This window comes from Syngnathoides biaculeatus, chromosome 15 (assembly GCF_019802595.1).
Source record: "Syngnathoides biaculeatus isolate LvHL_M chromosome 15, ASM1980259v1, whole genome shotgun sequence".
NCBI lineage: Eukaryota > Metazoa > Chordata > Actinopteri > Syngnathiformes > Syngnathidae > Syngnathoides > Syngnathoides biaculeatus.
The window spans coordinates 24,538,272-24,559,962 of record NC_084654.1 but is presented as its reverse complement, the minus strand read 5'-3'; the positions used below and the strand labels follow the sequence as shown (position 1 = coordinate 24,559,962).

Sequence of the window (21,691 nt, the reverse complement as noted above, 5' to 3'; positions counted from 1 at the left end):
CAACAATTGATGGATTCGAGGGAATTTCTTTGGGTGTTTTTGTGATCGTGGATTTTAGCAGCGTGCAAAGTGTCGTCACGTTTGAACGGGAAAACCTTCGTTTGCATTGAATTGCAAAAAAAAAAAAAAAAAAAAAATGGTCTCCTTCCTTTTTCATACACACAAACACATAATTTCGTCTTTGATTCACCTAAGAAAGCTTTCTGTCAGGGAAAACATTTTTTTTTTTTTTTTTGGGTTCGGGGGTAATTTTAAGAACGTTATCGTTTTATTAATTTTTTTTCCCTCAAAAACGTTAACTTTCACAAGACGGTTGGAACATTTCCTTTGGTCTAGAAAATATTGAATATTGTGAGAATTAAATGTATTTTTTTAAACATTCTTTGGGCGGAAAAGTTTTTTTTTTTTTCAAGGGTTAGTGAAAAAGTTGGAATATTACAAGACTGAAGTCAAAGTCCCGTTTTCCATTTTTGTGTGTGAAAAACGGCATTTGAAAAAGTTGGAAGACTAAAGTAGGAGTTCGCCCGTCGGGAAAAATACATATTTCAAGGAATAAAGCTGTATTTGTTTTTATTGTTTTTTTTGTTTGTTTTTTAGAAAGTCTGAATATTTGCCATCTTTTGATGAGAAAGAAGTCGATGTATTCTGAAATTTAAGCAGAATTGTTTTCAGAATTTTGATGCCAAAGGTATAGTTTTCCCCCCAAAGATAGCCCCTTTGAGAGAATTTTTTTTTTTTTTTTTCTCCCAAAAGAAGCCCCCCTTCTGATGGCCTCTTTTTTGGAACGGGCCCGCCGGCTCGGGCAAAACCCATTTGGGGTCTTCATTCGACCGAGAAGAACTTTTTGCCGAGAACATATTTTTTGTGTATAGAAATGGCCCCCACCCCAAGCCCCTTTTTTTCCTTTTTGAAGAAAGTTTGAATGTCGGTCATCTATGTCAATAAAGTAGTAACATGATAAGTTTACATTTTTTTTTGGGGGGGGGGGTTGTAGTGTTTCAAAAAAATTTTTTGAAAAAAAGTAACATTTTTTCCACCCCAAAATTAACTTTTTTTCCAATAAAGTCAGAAGATTTAAGCGACTTGAATATTTCAAAAATGAAGTTGTTTCTCTTGAGAATTGTCCTCCCCCCACCCCAAACCCCTTTTTACCTTTTTTTAAGAAACTTTGAATGTTGGTCATGTTTTGTCAACAAAGTGGTAATATCATACGATTATTATTTTTTTTTTTTTGTATTGTTTCCAAAAAAAAAAAGAGAAAAAAGTAGCATTTTTTTCCCCCCAAAATGGACTTTTTCCCCCAATAAAGTCAGAAGATTGAAGTCACTGCTTTTCAAGGAAAAAAACAGGCATGAATATTTCAAAAATAAAGTTGTTTCTCTTGAGAACTGTCCCCCCCCCTCAAGGCGCACCCCGCCGACAGCAGGACACACAAAGACAAACCCGACTTTCCCGTTTTCAAATCATCGCCGCCGTCGTCGCTCGTGTGTGTTTTCGGAATGCGGGAGGAAGCCGGAGGAGCCGGAGAAAACCCCACGTAAGCGAGGGAGGCGAGATGAGCCCACCCCGCAACCCAGAACGCGCCGGCGGTCCGGATGAACTGGAACATCCGTCGTCGTCGCCGCTCGGGTCGGAACGCCGCCCCCCCCGCCGGAAAACAAACGTTCCCGCACAGAAACGTGTGCATAGAAGTCGCGGGCGTACCTGGGCGCGGTCCGCTAGAACTTGGGCTGGTAGAGCGCCACGCGGCCGCTGAGGCAGCCCGAGGCCAGCTGGCAGTGGGTGGGCGAGAACTTGGTGGTGAGCACCACGTCGCTGTGCGAGTAGATGGCGCGCACCTCGCGCAGGCAGCCCGTCTGCACGGGCACGCAGTCGGCCAGCTCGCCGCAGCTGCCGTCGAAGGCCAGCAGGCGAACGCCGTAGCCGTACGGCGAGCAGATGAGGCGGCCGTCCGGGCTGAAGCACAACTCCTTGATGTAGCCCCGCCCCACGTTGGCCTCCTCGATGTAGTGCGTCAGGCGCAGGGAGCAGCGCGGGGACACCGGCGGACGGGTGGGGGCGCCCTCCTGGAACTCGTACACGCAGGTCCACTGCGGGGAGGGGCGACGGTTGAAAAGCGAGACCGGGGCGGGGGCGGCGGCGGCCGAGAAGACCGGCGCTGACCTCGCGGTCGTCCATGTTGCTGGAGCAGCGGATGAGCGTGGCCCAGCCTTTGGGGTGCAGCTGCAGCGACGTGATGCAGCTGCCTCGGTCCCGCTCGCCCGGGATCTCCGGGGTCAGAACCTCCAGGCTGTTCCTGGGCGAGAGGCCTGCGGGAAACGCCGTCGAGGTCCGCCGGGTCAAGAAAACGGAGAAACGGAGGAAAAAAAAAAAGTCTCTCACCTTCTCTGTGGGGGTGCAGCTTGCCGGGCTCGTTTCCGTGGCGAGGTCCGGCCGAGCGGGACGCCAGCGCGCCGCCGTCTAAGCGAGAAACGCCAAAGAAAGGAAGGCCCGCGATTGGAAGCCAGCAACGGAGCGCCGGCGGAGGGAGGGGGCGCCGCCACCGACCTGACGTGAGCGGGGTGCGCCTGGCTCGCAGCATGCGGTAGCTGCCCACCTCCAGCGACTGCGTGAGGTCCAAGTCGTGCAGGATGAGCAGGTAGCCCGACGACGTGGAGATGAGCATCTTGGAGCAGTCGGGCGTCAGCCGCATCCTCATCAGGTAGCGCGTGTGGAAGAACTTCTTGTGCGGGCAGCCGTCCTCCGTGAATCTGCACACCGAAACGCTTTCTTTTGTTCCACTCGTTGCGCCGCTGAAATGACTGCTTACGAATATTAATTCAGTTAAACGTATGGGCCCTTCTGGTGTTTCCGTCAGGGACGATGTGCACAAATACAAAAAAAAAAAAAGGCAGAAATTTGAAACGAGGAGCGCGTCGTAAGATGCAGTAATAATTGTCGTTTTTCCACAGAGGATTAAAAAAAAAAAAAAAAAAAACATTTCTATTATCTGTACACATGTGTTGCTCCACCAATAGTGTTCAAATAGCCATCACTTAGAGGATGAACGCACAGGCACACCGACAGCATTTGTTAGCACTTCTGTGGCGTTTTCCACATTGGTATCAAACTGGGGGGGGGGGGGGGGCTTCTTCAGTACAAAAGTGTGATTACGTTTAGCACGACGTGAAACTTCAAGTGGGCGTGGCCAACAAATCAAAAAAGAAGCTTGAAGCCCTCTTTTAAAAAGTCTTCGCTATCTGCCAAGCTGCTGCTTGCTGTGAATTCAGTTTTGTTTGCTAGTAATAATTGGTGTCAAGGATTTTATACCGGTTAAGGTAATTTCTTGAATATGCTTCACTGCCTATTACCGTTTTGAATGACTACAAATACTCAAAATCTCAAGTTCCGTGATTTGTTTATGTTCATGATTCAACTCGGCTGGGTTTTTCAACGTTGGATTTGATTATTGAGATGCTTTATGCACAAATCACGTGAAAGTCCTAAATTCTCCACGGTGATGTCACTATTGAGCGGTTCGAAACAAATCAAAGCTCTAAAAATGCGAGCGCGGTCACCTGTTGGTGTCCCACGTGATGACGTTGCCGTCGAAGCCGGAGGTGACGAGCAGGCGCGTGTTGGTGTCGTATTCGATGTTCTTCACCCAGCTGGCGTGGCCGTGCAGCGAGCACACTTTGGAGTTGAGCTTGCGCAGGTCCCACAGGGCGATGGTGGTGTCGTCCGAGCACGTGGCGAAAAGGCGGTTGTCCAGGAACCTGACCGCGAGGTACCGAGGCCAGCGGGGGCGAGTTTAACCTTCATCCACACTTTAACATTTCCAGAAAATGCCCTGGAGTTAACTCCCAACAAGCTCTTCCTAAGCAAACATTACGATACAGCGACCAAAGCGTCGACGGTCTGAATCCCGTCTCCAAATGTCTGCTGTTGAAGTGCCCTTGGGCAAGACACTGAAACTTCATTTGGAAGTGGGTCCGCTGCCGCTATTCACCTGTTGCTGTCGGATGCGGCCACCGTGATGGTGTAGTTGCAACATGAATACATATACAGTGGTACCTCGGTCTTCGAACGAAAATTTCCAGATTTTTTGGGGCTTTGGTTTTCAAACAAAAATCGGCATTCGGACGGCCCGGCCAGCTGACCCGCGCCGATTAGTTATTGCGCTTTCGAAGAAGGCGAGCGGTGCGTAAAACTGTCGATTTCAAGAAGGATTTGATAGCCGAATGCAAATCAGGTGTGCGTGTTTCTGAGCTATCGAAGAAGTATGGCGTGGCGAAATCGACGATCAGCACCACTCTGAAGGTTTGGAACGCATTATTTTATTTTCCATTCATTGTAATGGGAAAACGCGCTTCGGTTTTCGAACGTTTCACTTTTTCAACTGGCCTTCTGGAACGCATTGCGGTCGAGAACCGAGGTAAATATTTCAATGAAAAAAGATACTAATGTAATACTAAATATTGACCGACCAAAGTATTGTAATGATGGGGGGGGGGCGGGGGGGGGGGTTTCAAGACTGGCTCCTCCTTTACGGGAATTTCTTTTGGCGGATCGAAATGAGCTCGAGTCACCTTATGTTGTTGACACAATCCTCGTGGGCCTCCGTCAAGGTTTTGATGTGTCGGGAGGAGACGGGGTCGAACAGGAGGACCTCGGTCTGCTCGCAGGCCACCGTCAACACAGACCTGGACATCGCACACCATAACATCAAAATACACACACAAAAAACATTCAATATGACCACTTCCTTGCATGTGTACGATGAGGCAAACATTTGTTTTTAATTTAGGGTGCATAACAAAAACGTCAAGTTGGGCTTTGAAGCCAGGGTTAGCGTTTTTCAATTTAGGGTTTAAGGATGGGTTTGGGTTTCAAATTCCATTTTTTTTTTTTTTTTTTAAACCACAACAATGGTTTCAAACTGGAAGACATTAGCACTTCAAGGGGGATTTTGGATTTGCAGCAAAGATCAGGTTTTGAGCAAAGTTGTGTGTTTCTAGACTGAGGTTATGTTTTAAATTTGGGTTTTAAGTCAGAGGTCAGGTTTTAAATTATTGTCAGGGGAAGTTCCATAAAAGGGTTAAATTAGGGCTTCAGTTCGGGCGTTGGTTTTCAAATGAAGGTCTTGAGATTTTCATGACAAATGTCACACATGGGCTGGAAAACAACCGGAATGTGTACGACGAGGCACGGAAGGCCTCCGCATCGGAAGTGGGGTGACCCGGACAGGGAGGCCTCACCCGTCCGGAGAGTACTCCAGGTTGAAGACGGCTCCGTGGGTCTTGGTGCTCAGGTTGACCGAGTCGGCCGCCGGGTTCATGGAGCTGTACAAGCTCGTCATGATCCGAAAGTTGTCCCGGACCGGGTCCACGAACACCCCCCGCCGAACGGACCGGTTCTGAAGCCAGGAGAACAGACTCTTCGGCCGGCCAGCGTCGCACCCCGAACCGCCGACAGCCGGCCGAGCCCCGGCGGCTGGCTCTCCGCGTTCTTCGGAAGTCGGGGAAGGAGGGCAGCTCCGGGGGAGGTCGCCATCGTGGTCCGAGGCGTCCATGTCGGGTTCTTTGTCGGAGCCGCCGCCGCCGCCGCCGCTACTGCTGCTGCTGCTGCTATCGGGCCTGTCGGCACCCTCCGAGCTCATGGTGGCCTCTGGAGAGTTAGCTAGGCCAAAGATAAGCGGGCTCCAAAGCGGGGCCGCCTCAACTCTGCGGCGGGGCCATAGCGGCACGAGGAGCAGCGTGAAGCGGACCTTCGAGGGGCACAAACGTCGGCGGGTGTTGGACTTGCCGAAGCCGGACGGCCGCGAGTTGAAGCGGAACAGCTCGGTCGGTCCAGAAACGGAAAACCTAACGGGAACGCTTTCACAATAAATGTAGTCAAGTGCCGAATCCCTCCGTTCCGCGTTTCAGAATGAAAATAATTACACCGGACACAAACAAAACTTATAAAATACAACATTTTATGATGGCAACTTGGTATCTTAGCCACATATATAAAACGTATCAAAAAGATGCAGTTTACTCTGAAGTACATCACCAAAAGTAGTTTGTATTCAATTGGTCAACTTGACTTCCTTTGGTCGCCGTAAACAAAAATGGCGTAATTCCGCTTCCGCCATTTTGCTTGGGCCCCAACCAAGTTTGTTGCTTCCACCTTCTGGAGGGACGCCGCCTGCCTGCACAACACTTTCTATTTTCAAATGTACTTTTTTTTTAATTGTTTTCACAACAATTGAGGGTTTAGTTCACCATTTAGATTAATTATTGGAGATAAGATCTCTTCGCACTCAACAAAATTTTATGTAGCACAATAAGTACCACAACAAAATGCTGTAAAAAAAAAAAAAAACTACCACTCAAACATAAGACAATTTAAATCAGAAATTAAATTATAAATAATAATGTACAATATATATATATACAATATGTAAATAATTAATAAATAAATTAGAAACAAAACAATAATACATTTGGAACAGTCAAATAAATAAGACAAGGAGAAAATATTAAACTATTTTACAAAATAGAATGTAATAATAAAAAAATGGGTTTGAGGTGGCTTTAAAATTGGATTGGTGGAGAGAGAGAGAGAGAGAGAGAGAGAGCGAGAGAGAGGGAGAGGGGGGTGCTGGTCTGATGTGGATTGGGAGGTCGTTCCAGTTTTGGAGCAGCAATACAAAAACTTCCGCTTTCGACTTTGGGACCGAAAGGAGCAGCTGTTCGGCTCAGCTGAGGCGCCGGGATGGAGCAGTTCAGCAAGATCAGGTGTCACAAGACTACTTTGGGCTTTGAAGACAAAGAATTATAATCTCAAAAAGAAATGTGAAGTTCACAAGCAGCCAGAGGAGCGAGACCAGAACATGACATTTGCGCTCCCTCTTACGTGTTCCAGTTGCAAGGCAAGTGGCAGAATTTTGGACTGGCTGCAGACGATTGAGGGAGGACTGTCGGAGGTGATGATAATATTCCCCAGTTTTGCTCTTTCCTTACAAGTAAAGCACATTAAGAGTACAGAGAGGTGTTCAAATAATCGGAGTGCTTTAATAATCTTTTAAAAGTACACCACACATAATTGTCCTGCAAAACGAGCGCTGACTCAAGTGACACGAGTTCGTTTGCGTGGCAGCGACTGCGCTGGACGCCGATGCCAAAACAAAAAAGGAAGGAAAGGGGAGTGAGGCTAGCCACTCCCATTCCCCTGATTTCACAATTTTTCCTTTCCAAAGGTGTGCCATTGTTATGATTTGATTCCCGTCCGCCTCAATTGGATCTCGCTAGCATGTGACACGCACGCACACACCAAAATTCCGAGGACTATTTAACTGAAACTCGGCCGACAAGGACGAAAAAGTTCCATCAAATAAACAAAAACATACCGACAGAAAAAATCAAAAACAAATATAAACTCAGCAAAGGTGATCAGTTCGACCAAGAATCTGAAATTACCGTAGTTCCTAAAAAAATCTTAATGCCGTCTCGACACCCTGATCTGAAACCGTTTTATCTAAAACCCCAACCAACCATTTTTAGCCTGCGCTAACCCCAACCATTGTTTCAAACCCAAACTGCGACTTCTGCCTGACCTTCCTCCAGGTTTGAAACTGGAGTTTGAACACCTGACTGTGGCCTGAAAGGCTCATCTGGAACCCAAACCCTTCCTTTAAATCCGAATGCAAGCTTGACACCTTCATGTGAAACCTTGTTCCCATCTTGAAAGCACAACCCTCAAACCCTCGTCTGAACCCCTCTTTCAAAACCTCAATTTGGGCTCGAGACTGTCATTTGAAACCCTAACCCTCACCTTGGCTTCAAACAGCAACCAAGTCTGCAAGCCCAATCCTCGTTTGAAAGGCTACCACACGCCTCTGGTGTTCGCTAACGTCTTGTTCCGGTCTGCAAACACGGACGACGACACAGAGCCTGACGGGAGATTTGCAGCATTTATTCATCAAAAGAGCTTTCAGTAAATTTCATAACTGATTAGTTGTTGATTCGTTGCTGCGCCTCAGTTGTTGTCCTTATTAAAAATGGATGAAACCATTTTCACGCATTTCAACAAGGAAGAGATATCGCGAGCGTCGTCGGCCACTCTAACCTGTCCGCGCGACGTATCGCGATCCACGCGGCGGTTACGGTCGCCGCCCTCCCCCACCCCCACGTGATCACGTAACTTTACAGTAATCGCCGGCGCAAACATCAGCTGCTTTCAGTTAGCCAGGCAGTGACTCCAATTAAAGCTCTCTCACACACACACACACAAGCGAAAGCCTTCTGTTTGAAAAAGTGTGTGTTCGGCCGGCAAATCACGTTACGGCCGGCGGAAAAGCTCCCGTCACGGGTTGCGCGTTCCCAAGCCGCGACGCGTCGGAGGCCTCTGAAGCGGGTCGGCGCCGAGCTACCCTTAAAAAAAACACAAACAAAAGTGGCGCGGTGCGGAGGACACACTCCGAGGTTGGCTTCTTTGTTGTTGTCGGCTGGCGTCAGAAACGGGAGGACCTCTTACGTAAGGAAAGAGATTTACAACCGGTGTCGATGTTTCGCGTACAGTGACGGGCGAAGCAAGATGGCAGAAGCCACAATCAACCGAGAAGAGACGTGACGCGGAGGTCGTGGTTCAAAGGTTCATCTTCTTCTCCTTTCGGCTTGTCCCGTTCGGGGTCGCCGCAGCGTGTCGTCTTTTTCCATCTCAGCCAATCTCGTGGATCTTCCTCTCTAACACGGACTGTCCTCATGTCCTCCCTCACCACATCCATGAACCTTCTCTTTGGTCTTCCTCTCGCGTTCTCTTCCTTGGCAGCTCCATCCTTACCAACCGCCTACCAATTTGCTCACTCTCATGTCCAAACCATCCAGGTCTGCTCTCTCCAACCTTGTCTCCAAAACATCCAACTTTGTCTGTCCCTCTAATGAGCTCGTTTCTAGTCCTATCCAACCTCCTCACTCTGAGCGAGAACCTCAACATCTTCATTTGTTCTGCTTCCTGTTGTTCCTTCAGCGCCACCGTCTCTAATCCGTCCGTCGTGGCCGGCCTCACCGCAGTTTTATAAACTTTGCCCTTCATCCTGGCGGAGACTCTTCTGTCACATAGAACACCGGACACCTTCCGCCAACTGTTCCACCATGCTTGGAATAAGGTTCGTAAGAGGTTCAAAACAGCAGTGGGCATCAGTCACAATGTCCTTCATCAACTTTTGAAACGATGATATCAGAATGAATCAGATGGGTTTTTATACCTGGTTGCAGAATTTCCAGTTGGGAGCTGAAAACTGACACGAAAATCTGCTGGAACGGAGAGTGCAGGTGGTGGTACGCACGGTGAGCAGATCGGGTGGTTTCTTGCCAATCACAGGAACACGCGCTAGTGAATTTAATTAAGGAATGTGACCTACAACTTGTCAAAAATTTCAAGAGGGAAAGTAAAAATAAACGACTGAGCTTTAAAATGGGCTCGCATGAGTTTGGTCAATTCTGAAGATCTTCAGTTATGAGAGTGTGCACACTTATGCAACCACATTAACTCTGTTGTTTTTGGTTTTCTTCCTTCCCAGACACAGAGCCCGGGACTCAAGCATCAATTTTAATTCACAACATCACTTACCGTTAAGTGTCCTACAATTCCTTACAAAACAAGTGAAATGAATTACTCAAAGTCAAATGTATTTAGTACGGTCTAGTCCTTCATCACAAAAGAGTCTCAAAGGGCTTCACAGGCGGACACTTGATGAAAATAGGCGGCATGCCCCGATCTAATACCAAGCATGGAAAAACTGAGAAAGAGCAGAAGAAGAAACCTCGAGAAGGAAATACAGATGGAGGCCTCCCCCTTCCGGGATCAGCAATGGATCCTGCCACGTAGAGAGACGAGGTGGCCTTGAAAAGGGATTGGATAGCTAGACCGATCCATCGATCGATCGATCGATCGATAGATAGTATTCTTCACATATTGTGGTAGTGTACAGTAGTGCTAGTAGTAGTACAGTGAGTCCTCGGTCTACGACTGAGATCTGTTCCGACAGTAGCGACTTAAAAGTCAGCTTCCACCATTAAAGTCAGAATTGACATCAAAATGCTTTGTATAAAAAAACAAATACGTCGAAATAAACAAGATGATGTACTTAGCGCTACTGGAGAAGAAGATGGGGAGGCTGGAACCTGGTCCTCAATCCTCTCCATCTTGTCTCAAAGAACCTAGTTTTGAACGGAACCCTACACAAGCGCCAAAATATGGGTTTTGCTTTTAATAATAGTCACCACGGTCGACCGACTGAAGCCTTGCTGGTGTTGGGGTCTCTCCTTCCTCCGATCTTTTCATGATCTTGAGCCTCGTTTCCATGGTAATGGATTGCTAAAAGACACAGCTTTCTTCTCTGGGGCGATAATGTCGAAAGGGGGGGGGGGGGGGGCGAAAAATGCGACGATACAAACACGGGCAAGCATTAGCCAGACAAAATGGCGTAAAGTCGAAAAGTCTTAGGTCGAGACCGTCTTAACCCGAGGACTCCCTGGACTTATCCGAGCAACAGGGACAACATTCAACAGGCGGGACCACTAAAAACATACTAAATGTCATATCAAAATAAAACACGTTTCCGTGTAGTTTTAATGCAAAACGTAGATTAGGAAAATCTTGTTGATTTCTTGAGGAAAATGTGGCTTCAGTCTGTGATTGCAGTCATAACATTTCCAGTCAGAAAAAGTGAAGTCACAAGTATTTGGCACTGTACTTTCAATTCAATCAACTTCCGAAGACTCGGGAATTATTATGAGCATTTATCAGAATCACCCGTAGTCCATAACAGCGCAATGTCACATTTTCAAATTCATCCCGCGGGACCAAACCGGACCCCTCAGTGGGCCGGTTTGGTCCCGCGGGCTTTACGTTGGTCACCACCGCCGTAGACCACGCACGTCAGTCACATGTTGCGGCAGAGCTTTCCGCGCGTTCATGTTGGGATGCCGTTGAACCAGAAGGAGACGTTTTTTGGACGCACGTCCGCACCCAAAATGCAAGTCAAATGACCGGCACGACGAAGCACGATTGCAGCAAAAACACATCTAACGCGATTAAATACGATCAGGAGGCCCCGCGGATGAAAAACACGTTTGCGCGGCCGTGCAACTTTGCGGGATGACGACGGCGGCGGCGTTCTCACGTGTCCCCACCGGACCGTGGCCGAACGATGAAATGTGAAAAAGAGTCTCGTGTCGGGACTCGCGCATTGACGTGAAATGCGGATTTGAAGCACCGCCGGTCGTTGTTGTTTTTCAGATCAACGCGATGAAGTACACTTGGAACACTCAAATATTCAGGGGGGGATTTTTGCAATATATTTGTTTGAGAAATCCCAAAAATAAAAGTGCAGTTTTTGCTGTATTCACAGCGACTCACTTAAAACACCAGCTGACCTTGATTTGATTTCATTCTGAGCACAGCCACATGTTCACTTCTAGGGAGGAGGGTGTGCACACTTATACAACCACAGTTATTTTTAATGGCTCTTCCTTCAAGATTGTTTTTTTTTTTTTTAATTCAGTTGTAGCGCTTATGGGTCACATTAATGGTGGAAAAAAAGCTTTGAAATCTTTTATTGTGGTTTCCTTTTTTTAATGTCACCAAAGCCTGGCATTTGTACAGGGGTGTGTAGACTTATATAGAACATTTTTGAATTTTGAATTTTTGTTTTGATAATGGCGGAACGGTGATTCAGCTGGTAAAGCGTTGGGCTCACAGTTGTGAGGTCTCGGGTTCGATCCCGGACCCGCCTATGTTCTCCCCGTGCTTGCGTGGGTTTCCTCCGGGTACTGCGGTTTCCTCCCACATTCCAAAAACATGCGACATGAATTGGACAATCTAAATTGCCCCGAGGTGTGATTGTCCCTATGTGCCCTGTGATTGGCTGGCGACCAGTTCAGGGTGTACCCGACCCGCCTCCTGCCCGTTGACAGCCGGGATAGGCTCCGGCACTCCCCGTGACCCTCGTGAGGCTAAGCGGTGAAGAAAATGGATGGATGGATGTTTTGACAATTGGGAATGTGATGCATATTTGACAGGATGTCCTGAATGACTTGAACAATTCAAAATTGGAACGGTTTGAATCGGTCAAGAAACGGAATTTATTGAACTGTTTTGGGGGAAATGGAATGGAATTTTCTAGAAGGTGTAAAATACCGTCATTTTTGGCCTACAAGCCGCGACTTTTTTTTTTCCACATGCTTTCAACGGTGCGGTTTATGCGGCGCTGACGTTAGCGCACCTAGCGTTAAACCCTTTCTGTGTATAACCAGGTGCGCTCTGTTGGCAGGGAATTCCGGTAGTTGCCCAAAATGAGGGAGGATATGTTTACAAGTTGAAATGTTTTGGGGGGGGAAATGGAATGGAATTTTCTAGAAGTGTAAAATACCGTCATTTTTGGCCTACAAGCCGCGACTTTTTTTTTTCCACATGCTTTCAACGATGCGGTTTATGCGGCGCTAGCATTAGTGCGGCGCTAACGTTAGCGCACCTAGCGTTAAACCCTTTCTGTGTATAACCAGGTGCGCTCTGTTGGCAGGGAATTCCGGTAGTTGCCCAAAATGAGGGAGGATATGTTTACAAGTTGAAATGTTTTGGGGGAAATGGAATGGAATTTTCTAGAAGGTGTAAAATACCGTCATTTTTGGCCTACAAGCCGCGACTTTTTTTTTTCCACATGCTTTCAACGATGCGGTTTATGCGGCGCTAGCATTAGTGCGGCGCTAACGTTAGCGCACCTAGCGTTAAACCCTTTCTGTGTATAACCAGGTGCGCTCTGTTGGCAGGGAATTCCGGTAGTTTCCCAAAATGAGGGAGGATATGTTTACAAGTTGAACTGTTTTGGGGGAAATGGAATGGAATTTTCTAGAAGGTGTAAAATACCGTCATTTTTGGCCTACAAGCCGCGACTTTTTTTTTTCCACATGCTTTCAACGGTGCGGTTTATGCGGCGCTAGCATTAGTGCGGCGCTAACGTTAGCGCACCTAGCGTTAAACCCTTTCTGTGTATAACCAGGTGCGCTCTGTTGGCAGGGAATTCCGGTAGTTGCCCAAAATGAGGGAGGATATGTTTACAAGTTGAACTGTTTTGGGGGAAATGGAATGGAATTTTCTAGAAGGTGTAAAATACCGTCATTTTTGGCCTACAAGCCGCGACTTTTTTTTTTCCACATGCTTTCAACGGTGCGGTTTATGCGGCGCTGACGTTAGCGCACCTAGCGTTAAACCCTTTCTGTGTATAACCAGGTGCGCTCTGTTGGCAGGGAATTCCGGTAGTTGCCCAAAATGAGGGAGGATATGTTTACAAGTTGAACTGTTTTGGGGGAAATGGAATGGAATTTTCTAGAAGGTGTAAAATACCGTCATTTTTGGCCTACAAGCCGCGACTTTTTTTTTTCCACATGCTTTCAACGGTGCGGTTTATGCGGCGCTGACGTTAGCGCACCTAGCGTTAAACCCTTTCTGTGTATAACCAGGTGCGCTCTGTTGGCAGGGAATTCCGGTAGTTGCCCAAAATGAGGGAGGATATGTTTACAAGTTGAAATGTTTTGGGCTTTTTTTTTTTTTCAACTCTGGGGAGAAATGTGGAAAGGAACGGTGAAGATTGGCAGAGTAATAAGACGTCCTTAAAGTTTTTGGGTGAGAGCAACTCATGAGCCAACCTGACGCTGATTTGCTGGTCTACCGCGCGGGTGTTTTGGGAGGTTCCGATCCAATGAAGTCCAGGTTTTCATTGGCGGTCTGGCCCTAATTGCGCTAATCGTGCGTCTCCGCGTCCACGTCAGGACTGTTCCAGCGGCAGATTGAGCGTGACGGCGTCTTCATGTGATCCCCGCGCCGCTCGTCCTCCTCGATCCCTCCCACTTCCAAAAAAAAAAAAAAAAAGACTTTTGCGCGTCCAGCGGCCACCATTTGCTCACCGCGACTCCGCCGGCCGGCCTTTGGGAATATTTTCCCCAGCGGAAGCGTTTCCGGCACTGCTTCTTGGTTTTGGCTGGGATATGGGGGACACGCAGTCGGCGTACGAAGACGACGAGCCGGGCCAGGACGCGGCGGCGTGCCGAGTGGACTGCGGTGATGACGAGGTGCCCGGTCACATCTTTATTAAAAAGGCTTTTTTTTTTTTTTTTTTTTTGCGTTCCTTTTGTACAGTTTGAACAGTGCAGACTGGTCAGCGCGTCTGCACCGCAGTTTTGCGGACCGGGTTCAAATCCCGGCCTCTCCTGGGTGTAGTTTGCATGTTCTTCCCTTGTTCTGCCTGAGTGGTTCTCCTCGCGCATCCCAAAAACTTGCACGCTAGATTAATTGAAGAGTCGAAATTGGCCATCGGTGCGAACGTGAGTGCCAAGTTTTGGTGGAGAAGAAGCAACTCAGATTACGGATGGATGACATATTTTGCCCAAAACACAACAAACAATAGTATCTCATATTTTTTTATACCACTGATATATTTACAATGGTGCATTTTAATAATTTTATGAACAACAATTCACTTTTAATTTGAATTCGAAGAAGAAACGAGCATTCCTATTATAATATAGAACATCTATCCACTTTCTGAGCTGCTTATCCTCACGAGGGTCGCGGGACAGCTAGAGCCTATCCCAGCGAGGCAGGAGGCGAGGTACACCCTGAACTGGTCGCCGGCCAATCGCAGGGTGCATCGAGACAAACAGCTGCACTCGCAATCACACCTATGGGCAATTTAGAGTGTCCAATGAATATTGGGACGAAACCGGAGTGCCCGGAGAAAAGCCACGCAGGCGGCCACAGGGGGGCTGGGATTTGAACCCCAATCCTCAGAACTGTGAGGCCACCGCTCTATCGCTGTTCCACCGTGCGCCCCCCCTTCCCCGTCACGTCCCCTCAAAATTAAGATATGCAAATAGAATCATATGCCAAATTTCCAGCACCACGCCAGAGTGCTAAGCCATATTTCTGCTTCCTAAGACAGGTGGAAATTATTTTACGCGTCCCTGCTGATTTTTGTGCGTCTCAGATGTGGGACGCACAACAAACAATATTGCCGAATATCGCTTATAACAACATGGATATGTTGCCCCACCTCCCCTTGTTCTGTCAAGCCCGCATATGATCATCGTGAAGCTGCAATTAAAAGAAAATAGAAAACAAATAAAATTATATTTTTATGGTAAATTGGATTTTTTTTCAGGAATTTTTGCATATTCTTATTAAACTATGTATTTAATATAATAAGTCATTTGAATCATATGTTTATATAGCCATTTTTGCTAAACCCTCAATCATGAATTTTCTATAATATAATAAGTCCTGCGTATGGCAAATGATACATATTTACAGGTTTAATTTTGGCAGTTGTAAAGAGTAAATAAAGTTATAGATGGAGTTTTTCTTTTGCCGCAATTAGCGATTATTAGCGTGTAACAGGATCACAAGGGTAAAAAAAAATCGTTTCTATCATTCACCAGCATGTAAAAAGCTCTTTAATCGAGTTAGCCAATATACTTTTATCCCCCCCTAAAAAAAAAGTAGCAAAGCACATGATTGCGTCTCCATTAAGATGTCAAATGATATTTATTTACTTGCATTCCTCAGCAGAAAATTCACTTTACTGTTGGTGGAATGGTATGCAGGACTCAGCTGGTTTTGTGTACAAAAAAAAAAAAAAAAGCAGAATTCGCTTTGAAAGTTCTCACTTGTGTTCAAAGTGACAATTCGCTGAAGCCTTTTCGGGTTTTGCGATTCGTTCGCAGCGTCACAAAGACGACGTTGCTGGAAAATCCGATGCCCCGCTCAATGGTGTCTGCGAAGACGACATCAGTCCTCAAGGTAGGCGATAATCCACCTCAGATTTGTCCCAACGGACACGACTTCACGCGGTTTAATGTGACTTTCTTCCCTGCTACCGTTACTTCAGGTGGGGAAATTTCAGAAAAGTCGCCTCAAGAAGTAGAAGCGCTGCTCCGAAATGTTTTAGTGAACCAGGAGTCAGTCAAAGAAACAGAAGAAGAAATATCCTTGGACGTGACTCAAGTGGAAGCCAAACACAACGACGTGAATGACGGCTTTAAGACCTTCTTCAGTAAGGTTGGCGTGAAGTTCACGCTGAAACCAGGCTCTCGAGACCACGGTGAAATCGGAAAACAAGACCCCGAGTCCACTGAGGTCAAGGACCCCGCTGACCGAATCCACGACGACCGAACCCAAGTGGACCTACCGCCGGAGGGTCAAAACAACGAGTCAACGTGTCCGAACAGGGTGGAAACAGGAGTCCGAGAAGATTCCCAAAACAAGGAAGACAGCCCTGACAACGAATGGACGCACCTCGACATGTCGTCGGAACAGGAACCTTCGTCTCTGTCTGATGCTAAAGAGGATGTGACGATGTCGCCTATTAAAAAGTTTTTTACCACGGGAATCTTCGCCGGATTGCAGAAAAAGAGCATCTCCTTGGAAGATGAGGTCATGACGAGAGAGCTGCTTGTGCAGGAAGTCGAAGAGACGGCAAAAGAAATGACACGAGACCAAGAGGAGGACACAGATAATTCTGCAGTAACAGTAGCGGATGATGACCAGAACGAAAATCCACCAGCAAACGTGGTGAACGAATCTGAAAGCCCCAAAGAGGTCGAGGCTGTTCCGTCAAGTCCTCTGAAGAGGCTTCTGTTGGGCTCAAGTCTGATGAAAGTGAAAAGACAAAAAGACACAAAACAGTCCGAGGGTGAAGACTGTAAACCATCCAGTGACTCGCACCATCTTTCGTCACCGACGGACACGACAGAGAACGACAAAAAAGAGAGTCCTGCAGAAACAACTGGAGCAGAGGAGGAGAGTCCCTGGGCCACGTTTAAGAAACTCTTATCTCCCAAAAGGCGAGTGAACAGGTCCGCCTTGAGCAATGACGACACCCAAACCCCGGTGCCCAAAGACAAATCGGAGCTAAACCAAGGAGATGAAATATTGGAGCACACCGTCGACGAGGGCAAAAAACGGAAGGATTCAGCCATATCCTGGGATGCTCTTTTATGTGGAACAAGTCATACCGCGTCAGATTCTGACCATGAAAAACCAAGTGAAAATGTGCAACCACCACAAAACCTTGACAAAAATGCTGAGCTTTTAGCTGCTACCACCAAAGGGGTTGGAAGTCCAGCTGAGGGCGATGTAGAGTCAACTTGGAATGCTTTTAAAAGACTTATGAGCCCAAAAAAGAAAGCCAAGCCTGAAGAAGAAAGACAACAAAGTCTTGAAACTGATGACGTGCAAGAAAACTTCTCATTTTCGGCAAAGATTTTCCCGACCTGGAAGAAGAGAAAGTCCCTCTCAAAAAAAGACCATGAAGCACCTCCGTGTGAGGTGGATCAGGAGCTCCTGCCAGATGACCTTAATTCACCAGCAGTTTTTCTTTCGTCTAATTCTGACACTGTTACAAAAGACCCAAAAGAAGACACTGAAGCGTCTGTAAAAACTGATTTTCAACTCAACCAAGATTTCCTCCCCGAGGCAATTGAAGCAGCTCAACCTTTGGACGAGCTGCAGATCCAGGACACCCAACGTGATGTTGATGCCTTACAAAATGAAGCCACTTATGAAGACCTAGCTGATCTCACAGAGTTTATCGGAAAACCACTGAGTGATATTCTGGAGGAAGGTGATTTTACAGAGAGCGCCACAGCAAACGAGCCCGTCGAGGTCACATCCGAGGCCGTCACTGCGGATGCCAGCCTCGGGGATGATAGTGAATTGATATCTGCACTCTCCCACCTGGCAGATGCGACCACAAGAGTTGGGGCAGAATTCCATGTCAAGAAAACAGAAGAGTTTCTGCAGCAGGTTGTTGAGAGCATCTCTACTAATCGGGAGACAGATCTGCTGTGTTTGGATAAGATCGTTTGTTCTGCCTTGAGTGACACTCTTCAAACCTTTGGGGAGTTTTCACAACTACGTGAAGTCCAAAAATTGGATCTAACTCCAACCAGAACAGATGTGGTTGTAAATGAAATGGAAGCAGCAATGGATACAACAGAGACCACAGAACTTACACCTCCAACTCCAACAAAGGAGCTCGATACCCAGAGAACTACAACTCAAATCTCGACAGAGGAACTTGATACCAGGGAAATCACAAGTTCCACTCCTAGGGAGGAGTTTGAGCCACAAGAAATCACACCTCAGATTCCACTGGAGAATTCCGGCACCAAAGAAATCTCCCCTCAGATGGCACCGGAGGAGCTTGACAAAGAAATCACAACTTTCATTCCCACCAGGGAGCTCGACGCGCAGAAAATGGCAACTCCGATTCCGACTGACAAACTTGATGCAGAGGAAATCAAAGCAACTTCTACCGAGGAGCGTGACACACAGGAAATTACCCCTCACATTCCAACGGTGGCACTTGTATCCCACAAAATCACAACTCCCATTCCTGCCGGCAATCTTGACGATGTTGAAACCATGGAAATTACAGCTCCCATTCCTGATGAACAAATTGGCAGCAAAGAAATCACAACCCTCATTCCGGACAAGGAGCTTGACACACAGGAAATTACACTGCCGATTCCTGCCGAGAAGATTGACACCCAGGAAATCACAACATCCATTTCTGACGAAAAACTTGACACAGAGGAACTGAAACCTTCCACTTGTACCAAGGAGCATGACACTGAGGAAATCACAACTGTCATTCCTACCAAGGAGCTTGACACCCCTGGCAAGGAGCTGGACCCCCAGGAAATCATGACTCCCAATCCTCCTGAGAGACTTGAGACAGAGGAAATCAAACCTATTTTCCCCGAGCAGCATGACACTGAGGAAATCACAACTGTCATTCTTACCAAGGAGATAGGCACCCGGGAAAACATGACGGCCATTCCTCCTGAGAACCTTCACGCAAAGGAAATCAGACCTGATTCTAACGAGGAGCATGACGTAGAGCAGGAACTTACACCTCGTAGTCCCACGATGGACCGTGACACCATGGACACAGAGGAACTGAAACCTGCCACTTGTACCGAGGACCATGACATAGAGGAAATCACACCTCAGACTCTGACAGAGGAGCTCGACACAAGGGAAATTGCATCCCCCATTCCTACGAAGGACCATGATACTGACGAAATCGCAACTGTCATTCCTACCAAGGAGCTTGACACCCAGGAAATTTCACCTCCTACTCCTGGCAAGGAGCTGGACGCCCAGGAAATCACGACTCCCAATCCTCCTGAGAGACTTGACACTGAGGAAATCACAACTGTCATTCTTACCAAGGAGATAGACACCCAGGAAAACATGACGGCCATTCCTCCTGAAAACCTTTACGCCAAGGAAATCAGACCTGATTCTAACGAGGAGCATGACATAGAGCAGGAAATTACACCTCGTAGTCCCACGATGGACCGTGACACCATGGACACAGAGGAACTGAAACCGGCCACTTGTACCGAGGAGCATGACGTAGAAGAAACAACACCGCAGACTCTGACAGAGGAACTCGACACAAGGGAAATTGCATCCCCCATTCCTACGAAGGACCATGATACTGACGAAATCGCAACTGTCATTCCTACCAAGGAGCTTGACACCCAGGAAATTTCACCTCCTACTCCTGGCAAGGAGCTGGACGCCCAGGAAATCAGGACTCCCAATCCTCCTGAGAGACTTGACACTGAGGAAATCACAACTGTCATTCTTACCAAGGAGATAGACACCCAGGAAAACATGACGGCCATTCCTCCTGAAAACCTTTACGCCAAGGAAATCAGACCTGATTCTAACGAGGAGCATGACATAGAGCAGGAAATTACACCTCGTAGTCCCACGATGGACCGTGACACCATGGACACAGAGGAACTGAAACCGGCCACTTGTACCGAGGAGCATGACGTAGAAGAAACAACACCGCAGACTCTGACAGAGGAGCTCGACACAAGGGAAATTGCATCCCCCATTCCTACGAAGGACCATGATACTGACGAAATCGCAACTGTCATTCCTACCAAGGAGCTTGACACCCAGGAAATTTCACCTCCTACTCCTGGCAAGGAGCTAGACGCCCAGGAAATCACGACTCCCAATCCTCCTGAGAGTCTTGACACTGAGGAAATCACAACTGTCATTCTTACCAAGGAGATAGACACCCAGGAAAACATGAGTCCCATTCCTCCTGAGAACCTTCACGCAAAGGAAATCAGACCTGATTCTAACGAGGAGCATGACATAGAGCAGGAAATTACACCTCGTATTCCCACAATAGACCGTGACACCAGAGACATAGAGGAACTGAAACCGGCCACTTGTACCGAGGAGCATGACGTAGAAGAAATAACACCGCAGACTCTGACAGAGGAGCTCGACACAAGGGAAATTGCATCCCCCATTCCTACGAAGGACCATGATACTGACGAAATCGCAACTGTCATTCCTACCAAGGAGCTTGACACCCAGGAAATTTCACCTCCTACGCCTGGCAAAGAGCTAGACGCCCAGGAAATCACGACTCCCATTCCTCCTGAGAGACTTGACACAGAGGAAATGAAACCTATTTTCCCCGAGCAGCATGACACTGAGGAAATCACAACTGTCATTCTTACCAAGGAGATAGACACCCAGGAAATCATGACTCCCGTTCCTCCTGGGAAAAATGACGCAGAGGAAATGAGACATAATTTTACCGAAAAGCAGGACACAGAGCAAGAAACTATACCTCGTATTCCTACGATGGACCGTGACACCATGGATGCAGAAGAACTGAAACCTGCCACTTGTACCAAGGAGCACGATGTAGAGGAAATTACACCTCAGACTCTGACAGAGGAGCTTGACGCACAGGAAATTTCACCTCCTGCTCCTGGCAAGGAGCTCAACGCCCAGGAAATCACGACTGCCATTCCTCCTGGGAAACTCGATAGAGAGGAAATCAAATCTATTTTCATCGAGCAGCATGAAACTGAGGAATTCACAACTGTAATTCTTACCGAGGACCTTGACAGACAAGAAATGTCCCATCCTACTCCTACTGAGAAGCTTGACAACCTAGAAATTACGACTCGCATTCTTCCAGAGAGTCTTGACACAGAGGAAATCAAACCAATTTGTATCGAGGAGCGTGACACAGAGGAGGAAATTACACTTTGTATTCCAACGATGGAGCGCGACACCCAGGTCATGACACTGCTCATTCGTACCAAGCTCAAAACACAAGAAATGGCAACTCCCATTTCTCCAGAGAAACTTGACACAGAGGAAATTGCTACTGTGCCGCCGACCAAGGAGCTTGACACCCAGGACGTTACGCCTCCTACTGTGAAGGTTGAGACCCAGGGAATCATGACTCCCATCCCCCCCGAGAAACTTGGTACTGAGAAAATCAAACCTATTGTTACTGAGGAGCATAACGTCGATGAAATTATCGCTCAAATTCCAACGGAAGATCAGGACACCAAGAAAATGACACTTTCTATTCCTACCGAGGAGCTTGACACTGAGGAAATCCCAATTCCCATTCTTCATGAGAAACTTGACAAAGAAGAACTCAAACCCATTTTTACTGACGAGCATGAGACAGAGGAAATCAAAACTGTTATTCCTACCAAGGACCTCGACACTCGGGAAATTTCACCTCCTACTCCTACTGAGAAGGTTGACACTGAGGAAATAAAACCTCAGATTCTGACAGTTGATGTCAAAACAATGGAAATTACAA

General features: G+C 47.2%; 2 protein-coding genes across 2 annotated transcripts; one reads left to right on the top strand and one right to left on the bottom strand.

Moving 5' to 3' along the window:
- Positions 1–988: 988 nt before the first annotated feature.
- wdr32 (WD repeat domain 32) lies at positions 989–5,887 on the bottom strand. Its single transcript, XM_061844412.1, has 7 exons — positions 5,238–5,887; positions 4,569–4,682; positions 3,558–3,755; positions 2,548–2,750; positions 2,383–2,460; positions 2,164–2,309; positions 989–2,090 (listed from the first exon to the last, which is right to left on the bottom strand). The coding sequence occupies exons 1-7, from the start codon at positions 5,636–5,638 to the stop codon at positions 1,719–1,721; spliced, it is 1,512 nt and encodes a 503-aa protein (XP_061700396.1). The 5' UTR covers positions 5,639–5,887; the 3' UTR covers positions 989–1,718.
- A 7,705-nt stretch (positions 5,888–13,592) lies between these two features.
- On the top strand, positions 13,593–20,467 carry akap12a (A kinase (PRKA) anchor protein 12a). Its single transcript, XM_061844387.1, has 4 exons — positions 13,593–14,093; positions 15,744–15,819; positions 15,908–20,301; positions 20,462–20,467. Exons 1-4 carry the CDS (start codon positions 14,010–14,012, stop codon positions 20,465–20,467), a joined length of 4,560 nt encoding a protein of 1,519 aa, XP_061700371.1. The 5' UTR covers positions 13,593–14,009.
- The last annotated feature ends 1,224 nt before the right edge of the window (positions 20,468–21,691 follow it).

Coding starts and splice junctions, on each gene's coding strand:
- akap12a (XM_061844387.1), top strand. CDS start 14,010: ATGGGGGACACGCAGTCGGCGTACGAAGACGACGAGCCGGGCCAGGAC. Junction 14,094..15,743: donor TGGACTGCGGTGATGACGAG/GTGCCCGGTCAC, acceptor ATTCGTTCGCAG/CGTCACAAAGACGACGTTGC. Junction 15,820..15,907: donor AGACGACATCAGTCCTCAAG/GTAGGCGATAAT, acceptor CCGTTACTTCAG/GTGGGGAAATTTCAGAAAAG.
- wdr32 (XM_061844412.1), bottom strand. CDS start 5,638: ATGAGCTCGGAGGGTGCCGACAGGCCCGATAGCAGCAGCAGCAGCAGT. Junction 3,756..4,568: donor GATTGTGTCAACAACATAAG/GTGACTCGAGCT, acceptor CCTCGCGGTCAG/GTTCCTGGACAACCGCCTTT. Junction 2,461..2,547: donor GCGCACCCCGCTCACGTCAG/GTCGGTGGCGGC, acceptor TTTCTCGCTTAG/ACGGCGGCGCGCTGGCGTCC.